The sequence below is a fragment of the Mesoplodon bidens genome, assembly GCF_964165515.1.
Source record: "Mesoplodon bidens genome assembly, chromosome: 9".
NCBI classification, from domain to species: Eukaryota; Metazoa; Chordata; class Mammalia; order Artiodactyla; family Ziphiidae; genus Mesoplodon; species Mesoplodon bidens.
In genome coordinates this window covers 42,082,880-42,102,218 of record NC_138166.1, presented here as the reverse complement: position 1 = coordinate 42,102,218, position 19,339 = coordinate 42,082,880, and the positions used below count along the sequence as shown (strand labels likewise).

The 19,339-nt window shown below is 35.7% G+C and overlaps 1 protein-coding gene across 1 annotated transcript in view; it reads right to left on the bottom strand.

Annotated features, from left to right (window-relative positions):
* Positions 1 to 19,339, bottom strand: part of THSD7A (thrombospondin type 1 domain containing 7A) — a 451,454-nt gene that overhangs the window by 38,816 nt on the left and 393,299 nt on the right. The window contains exons 12-14 of the mRNA XM_081244020.1: positions 19,063 to 19,257; positions 17,331 to 17,594; positions 3,253 to 3,431 (exon numbers count right to left, since the gene is read on the bottom strand). Of these exons, the coding sequence (XP_081100146.1) occupies positions 3,253 to 3,431; positions 17,331 to 17,594; positions 19,063 to 19,257 (638 nt within the window). The remainder of the gene's footprint in view (positions 1 to 3,252; positions 3,432 to 17,330; positions 17,595 to 19,062; positions 19,258 to 19,339) is intronic.

Here is a 19,339-nt window from a genome sequence, read left to right as displayed (position 1 = left end):
TAAAATGGACCTATTCCACATAGGAATAAAAGTTGTACATTTTTGGAGTGTAAATCTGTAATTACTCTCATAAGCTATCACCTTCACGTTGGGTGCTGTATTAAAATAGGACTAAATACTATTTTAGTATTTAGTAAAATATTACTCTACAAGTTCTGGGGAAGGGAACAACTGAAGGGGAAATGCCACCTTTCCTAATCCTTTGATGGCTTTCATCTTAATCTCCTACACTGGAGTGAATACAAATCAGTTCAGAGCCACCTCCTGCTACCGCTTTGAGCCCACCTGCACTTCTCCCTCTCCCTCTCGGAGAAGCATGCGACCATTAACAGGAGGTGTCATTGCCTTTTCAAGGGTGGTAAATTATGCTTGTTCTCCACTATCCCTGTACCTTAGGCCCTGATCGTAAAATGAGAAAACACATGTAATACGCTAGGAAAACAAAGGGAATAGCTGCAGAAGAAAAATTTTATGGAAAACATGTTTTTCCCTATAAAAGATAAAAGAAATAGCAGGAAAAGAAATACATTCTCTGATGTCAGGAGTAAAATGAAAACAAACAGCACTCTATTATGAACAATGAGGTTTAAAAGTTCTTACCTGGGCCTGGAGTAGTGTTCACCAGGAATGAAGAAAAGAGAGAGAAACAAAGATAAGTTAAAATGTCAGTATATTTGATGAGAAGAACTCATGTTCTAAGTTTCAAATATTATCCATATATAAAAGGTGTTTTTTTTTTTTGGTAAATAATTAGAACATCTTTCTTAGACCTTAAAAGAGAAAAACCAACTCCTTATTACTGTTTAAAATTAAGATACACAAATGAGTATTGCAAACAGCAAGTTAAGGAAAGGATTGGATGGGCAGGATGAAGAAATCTTAGAAAACTGAGTAGGCGTCAAAATACGTATCATGGGGAATCAATATATGACTGCAAATATCTTGTGGTTCAAATTGTGAGTGGACTATCTATAGACTGATTGACTGACTGACTGATATATTGATTTTAATCCACCCATCCACCCAAATTTTGAGGAAATGGGGATTTGCTTCCTCAACTGGAAAATGGAACCTCAGAGATCATTTTCAAGACAAAGTATGACTTAATTACTGAGGAACATATAATTGCAGTAAAAATCTATATGATTTACAATTTTCAACACTTACACAAACCTTTGCATATTCTTTACTTTCCTAACATTTTACTAACAAATAAATCCCTAGAAGTTTCTATTTTTTAATGTAGAACATTTGTGCTCAAAGTCAAAGATTCAAGAATCTATTATTTCTTGTTTTAGCTTTGATTTTTCCATTGTTCATGTCTCAATATACCACCAGTAGGCTGATAACAAATACTCAGATGTCCTTATCATACTCTGCATTAGATTATATCAAAGTGACAGAGAAATGGCTTAGGTTAAAGAGTTTTTAAGCAAAGACAACTTGGTACAACCAATTTGAACTTCTGCAAATTCACTATTTAAAATATGCTAAGGCAAACATAGCTCATTTTAATTTTAAAATCTGGCTGTTCACATACACACTAAAGGTATGAAAATGTGTAGAATTTATTTGAATCATGGATAAAAATTTATTAAAATTTAAATTTACTATTGGAAATTCAAGATTTCAAAACTTGTAGAACAATATTCTTTTGTATTATAAACATTACATTTCAGTTATTCTGTTTAATCGGGGTCATGCATTTTCTTCTTTGGAAATATTCACTGGGACAGAGAAACTCGATTACCAGTAGATGGCAGCAGTGCAGTATATTATTCACCTTCAGTTGTATTTAAGGGCAAGTTCAGCAATTTTTCTTTGGGGGAAAAATCAACATTCTTTTGGAGTACTTTCTATGCAATTTAATTCTCCACTTTCTTGGCCCTTAATCGATTTATTCAAAAGTTATTTTTATTTTCTCTATAATTTACTTTTATTGTGATGAACAAATTTAGATTAATTTGGGAAGGAAAACGTATGGGTAAGCAGTGTGTTTGGAGATTAAAATTAGAAAATCTATGTGTGTATGAAACATACCTACATATTTAAGGTTAGTTCATACATATGAATTGGTTCATTTGTGACTTAAATTTAAACATACATCTTAAGACCTACACATATTGTGTGAAATTCACTTTGTTAATTCACATGTAGGACAAACATGGCAATAACTGTCTGATGAATCTTGTATTACATTAAACTAGTCACAGTTCCCCCCATTAGACATTTTATTTCCAATGGAACACGAGTAACAGCTATGAACTGCAGCTAACAAGGTGCACATCTGAAGTCAAAGAAAGTTCCACATAAGATTGAAAAGGCCAATCACCAAATTGATAGATAACATACGGCTACTTTGACGCCATCTTTATATTTATTTTTCCTTTTTTTAAAATTTATTTATTTTATTTATATATTTTTATTTTTGGTTGCATTGGGCCTTCGTTGCTGTGCGTGGGCTTTCTCTAGCTGCAGTGAGCGGGGGGGGGGCTACTCTTCGTTGCGGCGCACGGGCTTCTCATTGTGGTGGCTTCTCTTGTTGCAGAGCATGGACTCTAGGCACGCTGGCTTTAGTAGTTGTGGCATGCAGACTCAGTAGTTGTGGCTCACAGACTCTAGAGCGTAGGCTCAATAGTTGTGGCACATGGGCTTAGCAGCTCCGTGGCATGTGGGATCTTCCTGGACCAGGACTCAAACCCGTGTCCCCTGCATTGGCAGGCGGATTCTTAAGCACTGCGCCACCAGGGAAGTCCAGTATGTTTCTTTTTTCTTAACATATTTCATATTGAACAAACTTAAGTAAATGTAAAGAATATATTTCCCAATTTTAGACCCAAACCCATATACTTTCTTTGATTTTAATTTATGTACTTGGTAATTGAGATGTCTTTTCTGAGAGTCTAGTGGATCTATCAGAAAAAGACAATCTTGCTTTCAGTGCACAAATTATTGTATAATAACAGATTAAATACCTTGACAGTATTTCAAAAGTAGATTTCATTTTTATTTCCATTGAATTATATTAATATGCATATACATATAATACAGTGTACTAAATAAATCTCTTGAGAATACAGAGATCATCTATCTGATTTGGGATTTTAATAATTTACTCAGGCATTCTAAAGATAAAGTGGGTCAAATTTCTTATTCAGGGGCTATTATTTATTCTTCTCTATTTTGGATTTAAAAAGTAGATCATTGTGCACCTAGAAAATATTTTACAATATTCCCAATGGTAGAAAATACCTGGTTGACATGGTCCAGTTTCGGGCATGGTCTTCCTCCATTATAGGGTTTTTCACGCAGCCATTTAGACCGAACTTTCACGCCACTCCCACAGGACTTGCTGCAGCGTGACCAATTGGACCACTCACTGAGCTTGCAGTCTGAGGGGCAGGGGATGATGCAGGCCTCTTCAATGTAACCTGAGCGGAGTAAAATGAGACAAGAGTCATCTCCTCCAAATGTCACTCGCCTATTACTACCCACCATTCTAGCTCATTTAGAAGGTCCAAGTTTGACTTGACAGCAACATGCAAATGCAGAGATGTCTCTGTCGTTAGGGACTCAAATTAAATTCTGCAGGAAAATGACACATACATACAGTGACTCCGTTAAAATAACAGCTGAGCAGCTGTCATATGATCTGCTTAGGATTCATGCTCACCATATTTCAACATTTCTGACTTCCTGACAGCTCGTGTTTAATTGACAATAACCTGTCTGTTGCCACATCATTCTCATGTGGCCAGACTGATACATTAAAAAAATTATAACAGTTTTCTATAAAATCCTATCTGTTAATGTCACACATAAGTGTCTGAGTCCATGCAACATTCTTCCTCAAGAAGAAAGCCAGACCCTCTCAATCAATATTCAAAAGGAACCATTTAACTTAGCACCTTATGGTTCCCCTTCATTGAAAATCAAGTCTGAGGAAGAAAAATGAAGGATGTTAAATAAACAATGCCTCATATTTTTATAGTGCTGTCAATTTCAAAGACCTTCACACCTTGTATTCATTTGATTCTCTTGCAGATATTATAAATGTATCGGGCATGTACTGATGCTCTACTGGACAGATAAGAAAACAGAGAGATAACTGATAAGTGCAAGGTCACAGTAAGAGATAGGGATAGGATTTCTGAGGTCTAGTCTAGTACTCATTCCATCAAATCACACAGTCAATTAACTTAAGAGTCTACAGATTTATTTTGAGAAATGGGAGCATTTTCCTTGACCAGTCCCTCACTACCAACTCGGCATTTCACAGTATCAGTTTATCACTATTGTTCTCAAGGCAAAGAAATGGAAAGAGCAAAATTCCTCTGGTCAAGAGTCGAATGTTGTCGTCTGTCATACTATGGGGAATGGCTGTTCTTGAAACAAGAAAACACTCTGCTCTTACCACTTTACATCAACATCAAAGATTCGATTTTGAAAATCATTATAATGTAAACAACTTATACTAGGAGCTCTAGGTAGATTTTTAAACATTTTATTGAGACACAATTTATATACTATAAAAATCAGCTCATGTTCTGGTCTTCAATATAGTCTGAGTTATGCAACCATGACCACCATCTAGTTTCAGAACATTTTCATTACTGCAGAAAGAAACCCTATACCTATTAGCAGTCATTTCCCATTTTCCCCTCCCTGGCAACCACTAATCTACTTTATATCCCTAAGAATTCACCTATTCTGAACAATTTATAAAATGAAATCAAACATTATGTTTTATGATTGGCTTCTTTCATTTAATGTAATGTTTTCTGGGTTTTTCTACGGTATAGCATGTGTTAGTACTTCATTCCTTTTTATTAACCAAATAGCATTCCATTGTATAGATATACCATATTTTTTTATCCTTTCATCAGCTGATGGACATTTTAGTTGTTTCCACATTTTGTATATTATGAATAATGCTGTGAATATTTGTGTACAAGTTTCTGTATGGACAAGTTTTCAATTCTCTTGGGTATATATCTTGGAGTGTATTTAACTTTTTGTAGAAGTGCCAAACTGTTTTCCAAAGTGACTGTACCATTTTACAATTACACTAGCAACGTATGAGTGTTCCAATCTCTACATTTGTCAGAACTTATTATGCCTTTTTAATTTTAGTGTCCTTTGAAGTAAAAAAGTTTTAAATGTTAATGAAGTCCAATTTATCTATTTTTACTTCGGTTGCTTGTGCTTTGATGTCCTATCTAGGAAACTATTATCTAATCCAAGGTCATAAAGATTTACACCCATTTTTTTCTTCTAAGAGTTTTATAGTTTTAGTTCTTATATTTAAGTATATGATTCATTCTGAGTTATTTTTGTATATGTTAAAACATAGGCAGTCCAATTTCATCCTTTTGTATGTGATTACCAAGTTACCCCAGGCCCATTTGTGGAAAATACTATTTTTTCTACAGTGAATTGTTTTTGTACCCTTGTTGATAATCAATTGACTATAAATGTAAGGGTTTATATCTGGATTCTAAATATCACTCCACTGATCTCTATACCAGCACCACACTGTCTTGATTACTGTCACTTTGTAGTACATTTTGAAATCAGAAAGTCTGAGTCCTCCTTTGTTCTTTTTCTTCCAAGAAAGTTTTGGGTCCCTTACATTTCCACATACATCTTTGAATCAGCTTGTCAATTTTTGCCCCAAATGGCAGATTTTGATAGGAATTGTGTTGAATAGTTTGATCAATTTGGGAGTATTGCTATCTTAACAATCCAGGTACATGGAATTTCTTTCCATTTATTTAGGTATTCTTTAATTTCTTTCAATGATGTTTTGTAGTGTTTAGTGTATGTCTTGCACTTCTTTTCTTAAACTTATTCCTAAGTATTTTATTCTTTTTATTCTAGGCAGATTTAAAAGACAGCCAACAAACACTGATTTCTTTTATTACAGTGAAATAAGACCACCTAAAAACCAGTATGACAGATCTAATCTATAAGCTTGTGCCCAAAGTGTCCTGACTTGATACAGTGTTAAAAAGCTAGCCAACTTACTACATAGTATTTCCTAGCCTTGCTTTATAAATTACCTGGAACACATGTTAAAAGTACAGGTTTCTGGCAACCCCAGACATTACAATACAGTTCACTTGGGATAGTGCCTGATTTTTGGAAATTAATATATTTTCTTGTGTTTATTCATCACTCCCTCTCTTTTTTTTTTTTTTTTTTTTTCTTTTTGCGGTATGCGGGCCTCTCACTCTTGTGGCCTCTCCCGTTGCGGAGCACAGGCTCCGGATGCGCAGGCCCAGCGGCCATGGCTCACGGGCCCAGCCGCTCCGCGGCATATGGGATCCTCCCAAACCGGGGCACGAACCCGTATCCCCTGCATCGGCAGGCGGACTCTCAACCACTGCGCCACCAGGGAGGCCCACTCCCTCTCTTTTTAATTGAAAATTTTCTTATTAAGGTAATTGTAGACACATATACTTGTAAGAAGTAATATAGAGAAGTCCCCTGCATACTTTCCCCAGTTTCCTACAATGGTAACTAAAGTATAATTTCAACCCAGATACTGAGATTGATACAATCCATTGAGTTTATTCAAGTTTCACCAGTTTTACTTGTACTTATTTGTGTGTGTGTGTGTGTAGGACTGAAATTAAGGAACTCTGTTGTAAGACACAGGAAGAATCAGCAAAATCTGGGTGAGAAGTAGTTTCGTGGTATATTTCTCTCTATATTATCTTCTATATTTTTGTCAAATATACACATCACCTGTTTTAAACTTACTGTAGTCTCGATACACAAAAGTGTATCTTTCAAAAGTATAAAGTTCACTGAACACATGAATGAAACCAACACTACTCCAGAACCCTCTTTTGTGTTGCCTTCCAATCACTACCTCTTCTCATATGGGCAACTACTACCCTGATTTCTTACAATCTAGAACTGTTTTACTTTAAAAAAATTTATGTAAATGGAATCATACAGTATATTCCCATGTGTGCTAGCCTTCTTTCACCCTATGCTGTGATGTGAGATTCATCCATACTGTTGCATGTTGTTGAAGATTATTCATTCTAATTAATGTATAGTACTCTATTGTGTGACTATATTATGGTTTTTTAATTCATTCTATTGTTTGTGAACATTTAGGTATTTTTCAATGGCAAGCTGTTATCAACTGTACTGCTATGAACATTCTAGAACATGTCTCTTGGTAAAATTACATATGCATTTCTGTTAGGCATATTCCTAGGAGTGAATTTGATGCCTCAGAGGATATGCACATTATATCAGCAAATTGTAAGTATAAAACTTTTTTTAAAAGATGGGACCATGAATTTGGTATGAAGAGCAGGATGCAATGAAAGAATGCTCAAAAGTGGGAATTAGTCTCAGAGAGTCTTCAAGGGGGCAGATGTGTCAGCCGGGGCTTTGCCAGATGTGAAATACTGAAGACAGAAAGAAGATGTTAATGTTGAGTTTTGAATGTACTTCTGATATTGAAGAAGACTTTTGGAGTATTGCTAATAATCCAGAGGGAAGTCCAATAGAGAACTGAAAAAGTATTTTACAATAGTGTTTACTAAAATTTTGAAAAGCATAACTGCTCTTCAAACAGATTACCATGACCTCCTTAAAGCTCATACTTTGACTTTAAGTATGGTTTGAGGTGGGAAAACAAGCCCAGCTCACTATTTTGAGTTAAAATATGTTTCAAATCACATTCTCCTTTTCAATCAACACAGCCAGTAAATAAATCTATAAAGTGTGCGATACTTAAAAATGTAACTCCTGATAGGGCCAGTAATAATTTGTGTTTCATAGGAATAGTTTAAGAAATAGAATCAAACTGTACAAATGTCTAAAGTCATTTCCAAATAAATGCCATCTGTAACCAGATTATTTAATGTTTGTAAAAGACAATGAATTAAGAAAAAATCCCAACTATTTCCAAATATTATCAATAGCTTATTTAAAGGACATTAGTATTTCAAAAGTAATAAATTATTGAAATATTTCCAGAATTGCATTTTCCACCTTGCTAAAGATCAAAATGACTGCAAAAGTAAACCTCTAACCTTTTTGTTATTCAGTAATTATAGTTGAAGATAGAATCACATGATTTTTCATGTCACTACTTCAGAGTAACAGATAAATGGAAATTGTTCCTTTCCATTTTATCTGTTGAAGTATTATGGCATTGGTGAAATATGTCATGTCTGACTTTAGTCTGATTCACACTGTATTTTCAAGTAAGCAGATATAAAATTTTTATGTTTGATCTTCCAATAGAGTATTCCAGAGAACATTTCGCAAATAAAACTCAATCTATTAAATTGTTGAAAGACACAAATTAGGCACTGAGATAAAGACAAAACTGCAAAAGAGTATAATGCTTAGCATTCCATTTTAATCTTCTAGTGTGTAACAACATTCAATAATTGCCTGTCATGTTTATCTAGTACAATTAAAATCCTTAATGCTACTAGTGAACTGCTAGATAAGCATTCCGCTGTCTTCTCTGCTAAGATCATTTGTGAGGGCAATTAATGCCAAACAATCATGGGGGATAGAAAGACAAACATTTGAAGCATTTTAAGGCTAAATAAACTGCTGGCGTCTTGTAGCAATTTATGGCTCCTGAGGAATGCTGGAATAAAATAAATGACTTCACAATTAGGGTGTTAAAACTTTAGTAGCTCAATACTGAACCTGACACATGGAAAAATCAAACTCCTAGCTTCTGAGTGTATTTTTTGTATCTATATCTATTCTGATGGCTGCTTTCAGGTTGAAATGAATACAGAACATTAGCAGGCTTTACATGGCAACCAGAGGACTTACTGCCTTTGACATATTATCCAGTCACTTCATTCATGTGAATTATAAATGTGCAGATAAAGTAGTTTTCAGCAACCCTCACGATTACTATATTGTGCTGTTGAAAGGTGCACTGTTGATAGATTAGAATTCATTTTGAAAGCACGTGGAAAATATTGGTTGGTTCTGATTTACAGCTGTGTGAATGAGCAACACTGGCACTCTATCTGAAACATCTGGATTAATCTCAAAAGAGACCTGAAAAATCTCTCCTACTTAAGTGTGTGTTATATGCACATGACTGCAATCGCGAATGAGAACACTTAGCTAGAACTTTATCTACTGTGGTCCCTGTGTATTTGAAAATACTGAAAAAAATCATTTAAAAATATTTTCAAAATGAACAGAATATTCTTTTGTAATTATATATTAAGAACTGATAACTTGAAAAGCTGCAGAAACTAAACTACTCTGTATATATCCAAACTCCTATAATCAACTGTTCTACCCAGATTCTTATATTCAATGTATGAAAAGTTATGAATCAACATTGGGCAATCAAAATTTTCATAGTGAAGTGTTCAGGTAAATTTATGTAACTACAATGAAATGCTATTTTATTTATATTTATTTGTTTTATATACATATGAAGGCATATCTCTTCATATCTGCTAAATACAGATTTTCTCAGAAATTTTCAACATTAGTTGGTTTTTTTAAAATAATTTTATTTATTTTTTACTTTTGGCTGCGTTGGGTCTTCGTTGCTGCACGCAGGCTTTCTCCAGTTGTGGTAAGCGGGGCTACTCTTCATTGTGGTGCACGGGCTTCTCATTGCAGTGGCTTCTCCCATTGCAGAGCACAGGCTCTAGGTGCACAGGCTTCAGTAGTTGTGGCACGAGAGCTCAGTAGCTGTGGCTCGCGGGCTCTAGAGCGCAGGCTCAGTAGTTGTGGCACATGGGCTTAGTTGCTCCATGGCATGTGGGATCTTCCCGGACCAGGGCTTGAACCCGTGTCCCCTGCATTGTCAGGTGGATTCTTAACCACTGCACCACCAGGGAAGCCCTCAACATTAGTTTTAATTGCTGTGGGATTTTGTAGCTGTTGCCATTCCAATACTGGGAGATTACCCAATGACTAGGCACCTTCAGATTCAGGTAGCATACCTATGTACGAGTTCACCATCAAGGCCATTTCTTATAGCAAACTCTAAAACTCTCTGCTGTATAACAAAGACTTTGGCTGGTCTGTTTCCCTGATTCCTGGGAGGCAGCCTCTAAGCCCTGAAATTTCCTGAGTGATAGGAGTATCTTTGTTATTCTTGTTGGGCCTCTTGGACTATATGTGAAATTATGATAAGAAGATGTCTAAGGAAGGGGTATGATTATACCACCAAACCAAAGACCAACCATGTGTTTAAAAGGTTGGGACTTTAAGCCACTTGATATCCTCCCAAACTCTGGGGAGAGGGGATTGAGTTCAACTGTGTGGTCAATGATTCAATTGATGCCTACATAATACGACCCCCCCAGAAAGCTCTGGATACAAAAGCTCAGGCTAGTAAAGCACATCCATGGGCCAAGAGGGTGATGCCTCCTAGCTCCATGGGGAGACAACCTGGACGCCTTGTGTTTGGGACCTTCTCAGCCCTTGTCTATGTGTCTCTTCTATCAACTGGTTCTGATTTTTATCCTTTTGTTATAACAAAACTATAATTGTAATGGTGCTTTCCTGAGTTCTCTGAATCGTCCCAGTGAATTGTTGAACCTGAGGGGATAGTGGGAATCCCCAAATCTGTAGCCAGCTGTTCACAAGTGAGGTTGACTTGGCGACCCTGAAAGTGCACAGCTAGTGTCTGAAGTGAGAGTAGTCTTGTAGAGGACTGAGCCCCTAACCTGTGAAGTTTGGCCCAAATCCAGGTGGTTAGTGTCAGAATTGCATTCTACTTTCAGATGTATATTTTATTAAAAAAGGAAATAAACTTATTTATGAAAGAGCCCATATCTATAGTTTACTTATTCAACCAAATTAAAACTTTGGGAATAATTACATGCATTAAGGCATCTACTTGTAGATTGAGTACTCTCTGAATTTTAAGAAATTCAATTGGGCACTTGTACCACAAATATACCCAGGATGTATTCCTTTTCTAAGTTTTGTTGATGGTCTTTTTTTGTTCCTGTATATTCTAATAGAAAAAAAAATCCACACCTGTGGCATGTATACTAGAATTTATGACTGAATAAGGCAGCATCTGGTATTTACAGTTCCTTACAACATCAAGGGATGTCATTTAAACATGATACCTGCTTTAAAATCATACACATCATAACTTCGGGAGGCTGGTGAAATAGGATGTAGATCGCTTAGGCTATTAGGCAATAATGCTAAATGCTGCCATATAAGGGTCAGCTATAGTTATAATATGACAATATTTTATTAAAAAGCTTTTGTTTCACTTGTAAAATTTGTAGAGCTTTCTTTTTATTGTAATACTTACTGCTGTAGTGCAAACTACCTATGAAACAACCTGTAAGAAAGACTTTGAGTGCCAGCAAGGGTTTTACAAAGTATCAAATTTTAAGGCTTCCCTGGTGGCGCAGTGGTTGAGAGTCCGCCTGCCGATGCAAGGGACACGGGTTCGTGCCCCGGTCCAGAAAGATCCCACATACCGTGGAGCGGCTGGGCTCGTAAGCCATGGCCGCTAAGCCTGCGTGTCCGGAGCCTGTGCTCCGCAACAGGAAAGGCCACAACAGTGAGAGGCCCGCATACCGCAAAAAAATAAATTAAAAAAAAAATTCAAATTTTAATGGGCATACTTTGAATCCTATAGATGCTTACAAAACCAACTGATAAAGCCATTCATTAATGTTCAGAAGGTTCTCTGTAATATCATTCATAAACATACTAGTCAAAGAGAGAAAGCTTGGAAGAATTAATATAAATCATTATATTTAAAAATTAATGTTAAAGGGAAATTAATCTTACACTAATAAGGCATTAGACAAACTATGCTGAACAATTCAATAGTGACTACAGTTAAAAGACAAACTGAAATAATTAAAAGGGTGTAATGTGACCTAAAATAAGTAGTACAGCTGTTTAAATGCCAGCATGATGGTCAAATGGCAGTACAAAGTACTGAGAATTTTAGAGTCATTGGATCATGAATAGAGTGCACAAAGTCAAATGCACACAACACTTCAATATAATATTGTATTCTGCTTATGAATAGAGCAGTAAGTAAACCCAGAGCTCTCTCTTATTTCTCTATCTGAACCAAAAAAGACTTTCCTCAGGGCAATCATTAACTTGCCAATATCCTTTCCACAGAAGATCCTATAGACTCATTCTGTTTTCAAAATCATACCTACATAGGCATTCACTTTATAAAGACACATCTTTACAAATTTCAAGTTTCCTAATGTTCTCTTGCCCACAACTGGTAAGCAAGTGAACTACCTCCTGTGAGGTGTTGATTATTTTGCCTAAGACAGCATCACATTGTGATCCTCTAGGAAATGATCTTCATAGGCCTTTCACACCAAGGATAATAAAGCTCATGATCCCTACCGAACCCTGTGAGTGTCTGCATGACCCAGAGAAGTAGTCTTAAACTTTAAATGTGTTATAGAACCCCCTGGGGATCTTGTCAGAATGCAGATTCCCATTCAGCAGGTCTGCAATGTAGGTTGCATTTCCAATGGTTTTCCTGTGACGCCTAGGCTGCTCCTCTGTAGATGGCATTCTTAGTAAGAAGGATTTAAATCCTAGTTGGCAAATGACAGCTGACAGCCTGTTTTTCTAAATAAAGTTTTACTGGAACATAATTGTGTAATTCACTCATATATTGTCTATGGCTGCTTTCATTCTATAACTGCAGAATTGGGTAGTTGTTACAGAGACTTTTTAGCCTGCAGAGCCTGAAATATTTGCTACCTGGCCCTTTAGGAAAATATTTTGTAACAAGTAATCTAACCAAATAGCTGATTCTTGAGTTTCCTCATGGGCTCTCCAAATTGGTATTTGATAGGTATCAAAGCAACATATTACTTTTAGGTGACAGGAGACCTATGTATATTAAACAGCAGGGGTTCAGGAAGAACAACAGTCATATCAGATCGGCCTTTCTGCTTACTTGATATTAACAGATGATAAAATATCACAAATAAAATTAAGTTCAATTTTAGAATATCTATTGATAGTACATTATGGCTTAAACTCCCTATAAGGAACAGCAAAGACAAATTTGCTGAGAGTAAAGTTTGAAGAGAAACGTCTGGAAGGAATTATGTAACTCAAAGAGCTTAAGACTTCAGCATCTGACATTTTTACACTTTATCCAATTCGCCTTCAAAGTGTTCCTTTGAGATAAATCTAATAGAATTGTTATTCCTTATTTTCTCAAGGAAAGATGAGTGGACACAAAGGTAATTAAATGAACATTCCATACTCCCAATTAAAGTTGTAAACACAGGCTGGGAAAAAGCAAGTTGTCACAATTACTAATATAAACCAAGAGATTAAGCTGTTGTCCAAATCTGGTGTTGTACAAAGCAGGCAATTCTGAACAATAAGCTTTAAACTGGAATAAAGAGATTTACCAATATCGATATTACTGGACTAATTCAGTGGAATGGGTGTGTGACTATTATTTCTTCTACCTACCAATTAGTAGGAGGAGAGAAGCATAAATATTTGATGAATATCATATAGAAAGTTTGTGGCATGTATATAGTTTATTCCAAAGATCTTAGTTGTTCTCAATGATCTGTTTGATTATATTCCAGAACTGTGACACAGAGGGAAGGACACTGTCTGGAAAAAAGGAAGGTCCAAGCCTGATTGTGGATTAAATACAGCTACAAAAATTCTCTCCACCTCTTCACTCATTCATTCATTCTACAAATATTTACTGAGCACTTACTGTTCTAGGTGCTTGGGATACATGAGTGAATAAAGTAGCCCAAGATACCCTCATCAATCTACATTTTTGTACAGGATAAAACGTAAATAATAAATACAATAAATAAGTAAATTATATGGTATGTTATAGAGTGATACATGCTTTTGAAATACAAAAAGTAGAGCAGAATAAGGGCTTTTGGGAGATCTGGGTAGGATTGCGGGGCAGCATAATAAAATTCTACCACTTATGTTTAAATGAAAATCTTGTATATGTGTACCTTGCATAAGCTAGGTTACCTCTAACATTCTTTAAAATATCAAGATTAAATGATATAATAAAAAAAAGTTCCAGAAATTCTACCTCTTGTTCTGTGAAATTTTAGAAGTGATTAACTTGAGAAGTACCTAGTACTATGTGCCAGGGCAATCAATTTCTAGTGAGCCAATTAATTAAGATCTCAGAGTATTCTAGCAGTAAGTAGAAAATGTGTAATTTGGTTTTTTAATGATTTATAATCTGTTGCTAATAGTGACACCATTCAAGATTTCATACCAAAAGTAAATATACATAATTTGTATTATGATATCAGGATAAATGCCAAAAGTGTATTTATATATCAACATTTATGCAGGAACTATATTTAATACCATATATCAGGATGGATGAACACTTATGTGTCTCCCAAGGTATACTTTAAGATCTGATTTTTGTTGTATCGACATATTGCTTTTCAGTACAGAGTCTATTCTTATGAGAAATTCCAGACATAATAGAATTGTGCCTCGAGTTTCAGACATTAAAAAAAAAAAAGGTTACCACATGGGAAATGACCTAAAATAATATACTTAAGCTGATGAAAGTCAAACTGTTTTATCAATATAATAACTGATAATATGATCCACAGATGGATAACACAGATTAAGTAGAGATGCCATAAGGCCACTATTGAATAGGGTAGGGGATTAGTGTCTTTGTACCGCATACATGTGGGGATCAATTTTATGTTTAAACTGAAAGCCGTAAGAGACTTTTTCTTGAAAGCCACTTTAAACCCCATCCCCACCATTCATCTGGAAGCTGCTTTGGCTGAGCAAAGGCAGTGGTCATAGAAACTGCAAGTTAGCACATGCCTAGGATAGAGCATCAAAGTGACAGCACTCCACTATCACCATCGGCATTGACAGAACAGCAGCAGTAATTCCAAAGAAGTCAGGCAAGAGACACTCAATTTCCTCAGACTTTGAGTAAAACTGTTAGTAGATGCTAAAATATCCCATTAGACATCCATCTTAGATCAGAGTTAAGGAGAAAGGAGTGATGTTGGATAGACACAAAGAACTAAACTGGAACCGTTCACTTAAACATCTTAGATCCTTTCACAATCTCCATGAAGTTCAGTGCTGCCAGGGACCCATCTATTTTTCTACATGTGCTTTTCTTCTAGAATACACTACTGAATTCTTCTTGCTTTGAATTGACAGTGCTAAGGCAGAAAGTCTACTGCCTTTGGCCAATTTCAGTTTTTCTGTACTTTTATTTTTTGCAAGAGATCAAACATTTTCGTGAGAGTCACAAGATATTTTTAAAGTTTTTTTTTTTTTTCTAAAAATAAGATTGACTCTTAAGTGTCTTACTGAAGCTCTCATGCATCTAATTAACAGGTCAAGGTAAAAGTGAGAATATATGAGAGTCATTTTGAAAGCTCAAAGGTTATGTTAAAAACAAATGATTATCTTGGTGATTCACTATGCATAACAACTTAAAATGTGAGCAAACACATGCTACATTTCAGGAGAAACATTTTTAAAGTGATCTTCACTTTTACATTTTAATGACTAACTATGATCTTCTACATTATTATATCAGCTCAGAATGCGAAGTGCATTTACATTTTTCCTGGTATCTAATTAATAGCACCTATGTTATTTGATATAGAGAATAAAAAACTCAATTACTCTTACAAAAGTTTTTCAAGGCTTACTAAACTCTTTTTAGTTATTGTTCTAAATTCATGGGATAATCTTAAACACAGCAATGCATGCATGTAAAATACTTATATCTAGAGCTTCAACATAATGGACTCTTATAATGGGGGCTTATATCACTAGACTTTGATAAAACAGTAATTATGAGATAATGTAAAAAAAAAAAGTCAGGGTTTTTGGAAACTGTTTTGGAGACAGATTTAAGAGATTCCATAAATGTGTCACCATGATACCCCATAATGGTTTATATATGTGAGATGGTCCTATTAGTTCATGCTGTTTTCTGAACCATATAATAAAAATGGAGGAGCACTGTTCCAACAGCAGAAGTTACTTCAGCAAGGTTGGAGGGTAACTACCATATCCCTCTCTCCCAGTAATTTAACTTATCTTTGTTAGGTCACCTCCATGAAGAGAGGAGAATCACTGTCCAGTGTTCGCAAATATGTGACATCCATGATTCAGGCTGACCCACTGTAAACTGATCTCATTCCATAATAAAAGGACAGATACATTAACATAAAAGAATGAACAAATATTGCTTAAGGCTGACTATATTATGATGTAGAACAAAAGAGTTCACTGCATACTCTGGTCAAAACCACTCTTTATAAGCTTTAGGCAATTCAATTATTGTCACAGTATTTTAGCTTCTTTTTGATTTTTTGTTTGTTTGGAAATCAAAAGTTTCCAAAGTGTATGTACCTTTTTCTAGCTTTGTTTGTTTGGGCCAATCTCAGCTTAATGAGGAATAAATGAGATGTTTGAGTTTTCACCAATTGCAGCTTTCAGTCTTTCTCCTCTGCCACTTGATATCTTAGGCACGTCGCAGACCTTGCCAGTTCAGTTATTAAAAGTCTGTCTAGTTTAACACTTTATTCTCAAATTAAATTCAATCTTCTCTTCTCCTCCCTCCTTTTCTGTACACGGACTTTGTGTGGATTGCTGAGCCTATTCAGTAGACTCTGGATCTGCCCCAAGGGAGGTTTCTAGCACCATTTTTTTTTCTTTTTCTATGAGTTTGTTTGTTTATTTTGATTTCAAAATAAGTGAGATCATACAGCATTTGTCTTTGCCTTACTTATTTCACGTAGGATAATGCGCTGGAGATCCATCCATGTTGTCACAATAGACTGGCAGGATTTCCTCATTTTTTATGTCTGAATAATATCCCTTTGTGTGTGTGTGTGTGTACATACTTAGGTTATTTCCATGGTTTAGTCTTTTTTTTTTTTAATTAGTTTCTGCTTTATAACAAAGTGAATCAGTCATACATATACATCTGTTCCCACATCCCTTCCCTCATGCATCTCCCTCCCTCCCACCCTCCCCATCCCACCCCTCCAGGCAGTCACAAAGCACCGAGCTGATTCTAGCACCATTCTTGCCTACATGTAAAGCTTCCTTATCACCAACTTTGGGACTTAGCTGCCAACTTCTAGACAACAAGACAAGTGCCACCGAATGTCCTGTGACATATAAATGATATATCAATACATACATAGTGGTGTCCCTAACGTTCAATTTAGAACACACTCCTGCAAACTTTCATTTCTCTCCATTCTGATACACTTGCATTTTACCTCCACCCCCAAAGACAGCAAATGTGTAACAGTGAAGAAAAGTTGGATTACCGTGGCTGTTACATCTGGATGTCTCCACGAGCCTGCCATTTTGATCGTAGCATGCCATTGCTTGGTAACGATATCCTTGACCACATTCCTTGATGTCTCCTTGTACCTTCATTCCCAGCAACACTTCCACTTTCCCCTCTGGCAAAATGCAGTCTGACCAGTTCCCCACAGGCTGTGCATTATACTTGTCACACGGACAATACTGCGTCTCAATCAGGGGGTACAAATGAGAATTTTTACATTTTTCCTTCTTTTTACTTTTTCCTGTGGAGAAAATTAAGTTGGAAAATATCATCATTAATATCAAGCAACCCAAAGTTTTCTCCTTTCCTAAACTTCCTTTATTTTTAACCGTATTCAACAGTAGCCTATAAATGAATGCTATTTTCCCCCTCTGTAGCGCTTTCTATGTAGGCTTTTGTTAGCACTGGGTGCTTTGCATAGTGAAATTTCTCTTATTTTCTCACTTAAAAATAGCCCATTTTGAATAAGGCACTAACTGTTGTGCTGAATTTTACACTCCTCAAAATGATTAAAATCCTCTCAGATGATCATGTGCTTTCACTGACTGGGGAGTTTGAGGTAACTGTACAATTCTCTCCTTTATAATATGTGCAAAAGTATGAAATGGAGAGAGAGAGTCACTGCACTGCCCTGCACAGTTAAGTAACTCTTTTGTTAAGTTCAAATAGATGGCTTAGTTATACAGGATTATGATTCAGAAAGTGAGATTTTGGCATTTACTTTTCTGATTGTGATTTTGCATCTTTCAGTATTTCTGAAAAATAATCACTTTGACATACTTGGTGATTAATGTAGGAAATAATAATATTCAAAATTAAGATATTTAATATCACAATAAAAATATTAGAAATGGTTTGTGTATAAATCTAAATAAATTCCCTTTTAAAATAAAAAATCCTTGAGCATAACAGTAATATGTGCCTGAAAAATATCATTATTTTAATTAGATCATAATTTATATCATGTCATATATGTTATATACTTTTAATTAAACTGCATGTAACTAATTACATATGTTTTACATATATTTATCTCTAACTTTTATAAGCTGCCTTATATAATTTTCAACAGTCTTCATTATGACAGCTGGATCATTTTACAACTTTAAATACTGAATACTCTACTAGCACCAATATTTTTAGGTTTCTTTTGCCACTGGCAATATTTTTGAGTGCATCAGAGTTTAGTTCAATATGATGGCTCCTGTTCCCGCTCATTATATTACAGCTTTTTGTCAATGTGACTACCTTTGAAAAAGTGTTTTCAGGTACAGAATTAATGTCATATTTCTCTTCTAGGATATGAAGGATAATCTTAGGCTGACAGTGAGAATGGCTTAAGAAAGTGAAGTGGCAACCTTTCCCCATGTTCCTAAAAGACTTTTCTCCAAGTACTTCACTGTCTGTAGGTAATCCACCAAAGGTACATGTTTAAACCAAAAATTAATCTACCACGTATTGTATAGGGAGACAGAGTTCAGTTTTCAAGGCTACTTTTTCTTTCTACTAAAGTTACATAATGCATCTGTCACTGCCAACTTACATCAAAATACGGCTCTGAATCCATTGCTGTATTATGTGTTAGTATTACAATAATAATGCATATCTGTGCATTTTCCAAATACATTGTCAGAACTATCTTGGCCTGACTTTTTACTGTGTTTTTCTGCCTTGACAAGTGTTGGCTTTGGCATCCCAATTATTCTTACCAACAATGGTGCGCTTTCTGGTCCTAACTGCACCACAGTCTCCACTGCATGAAGAAAACTTGGACCAGCTGGTAAACTGACAGTCATCTTGGCAGGGGATCTGGCAGGCTTGGGTGAGGGCTGGCACGGGGCCTGCATACCGGAGACATTCATGGATACCAGCCTGTCCACCATCTTGCTTTCGACAAGTAATGGCTAAAGGAAAAGCAAAAAGCTGTTTATCATGAATCTGAATGTCTGTAATTACTCTGTAATTTAGGAATTAACCCAACATTCC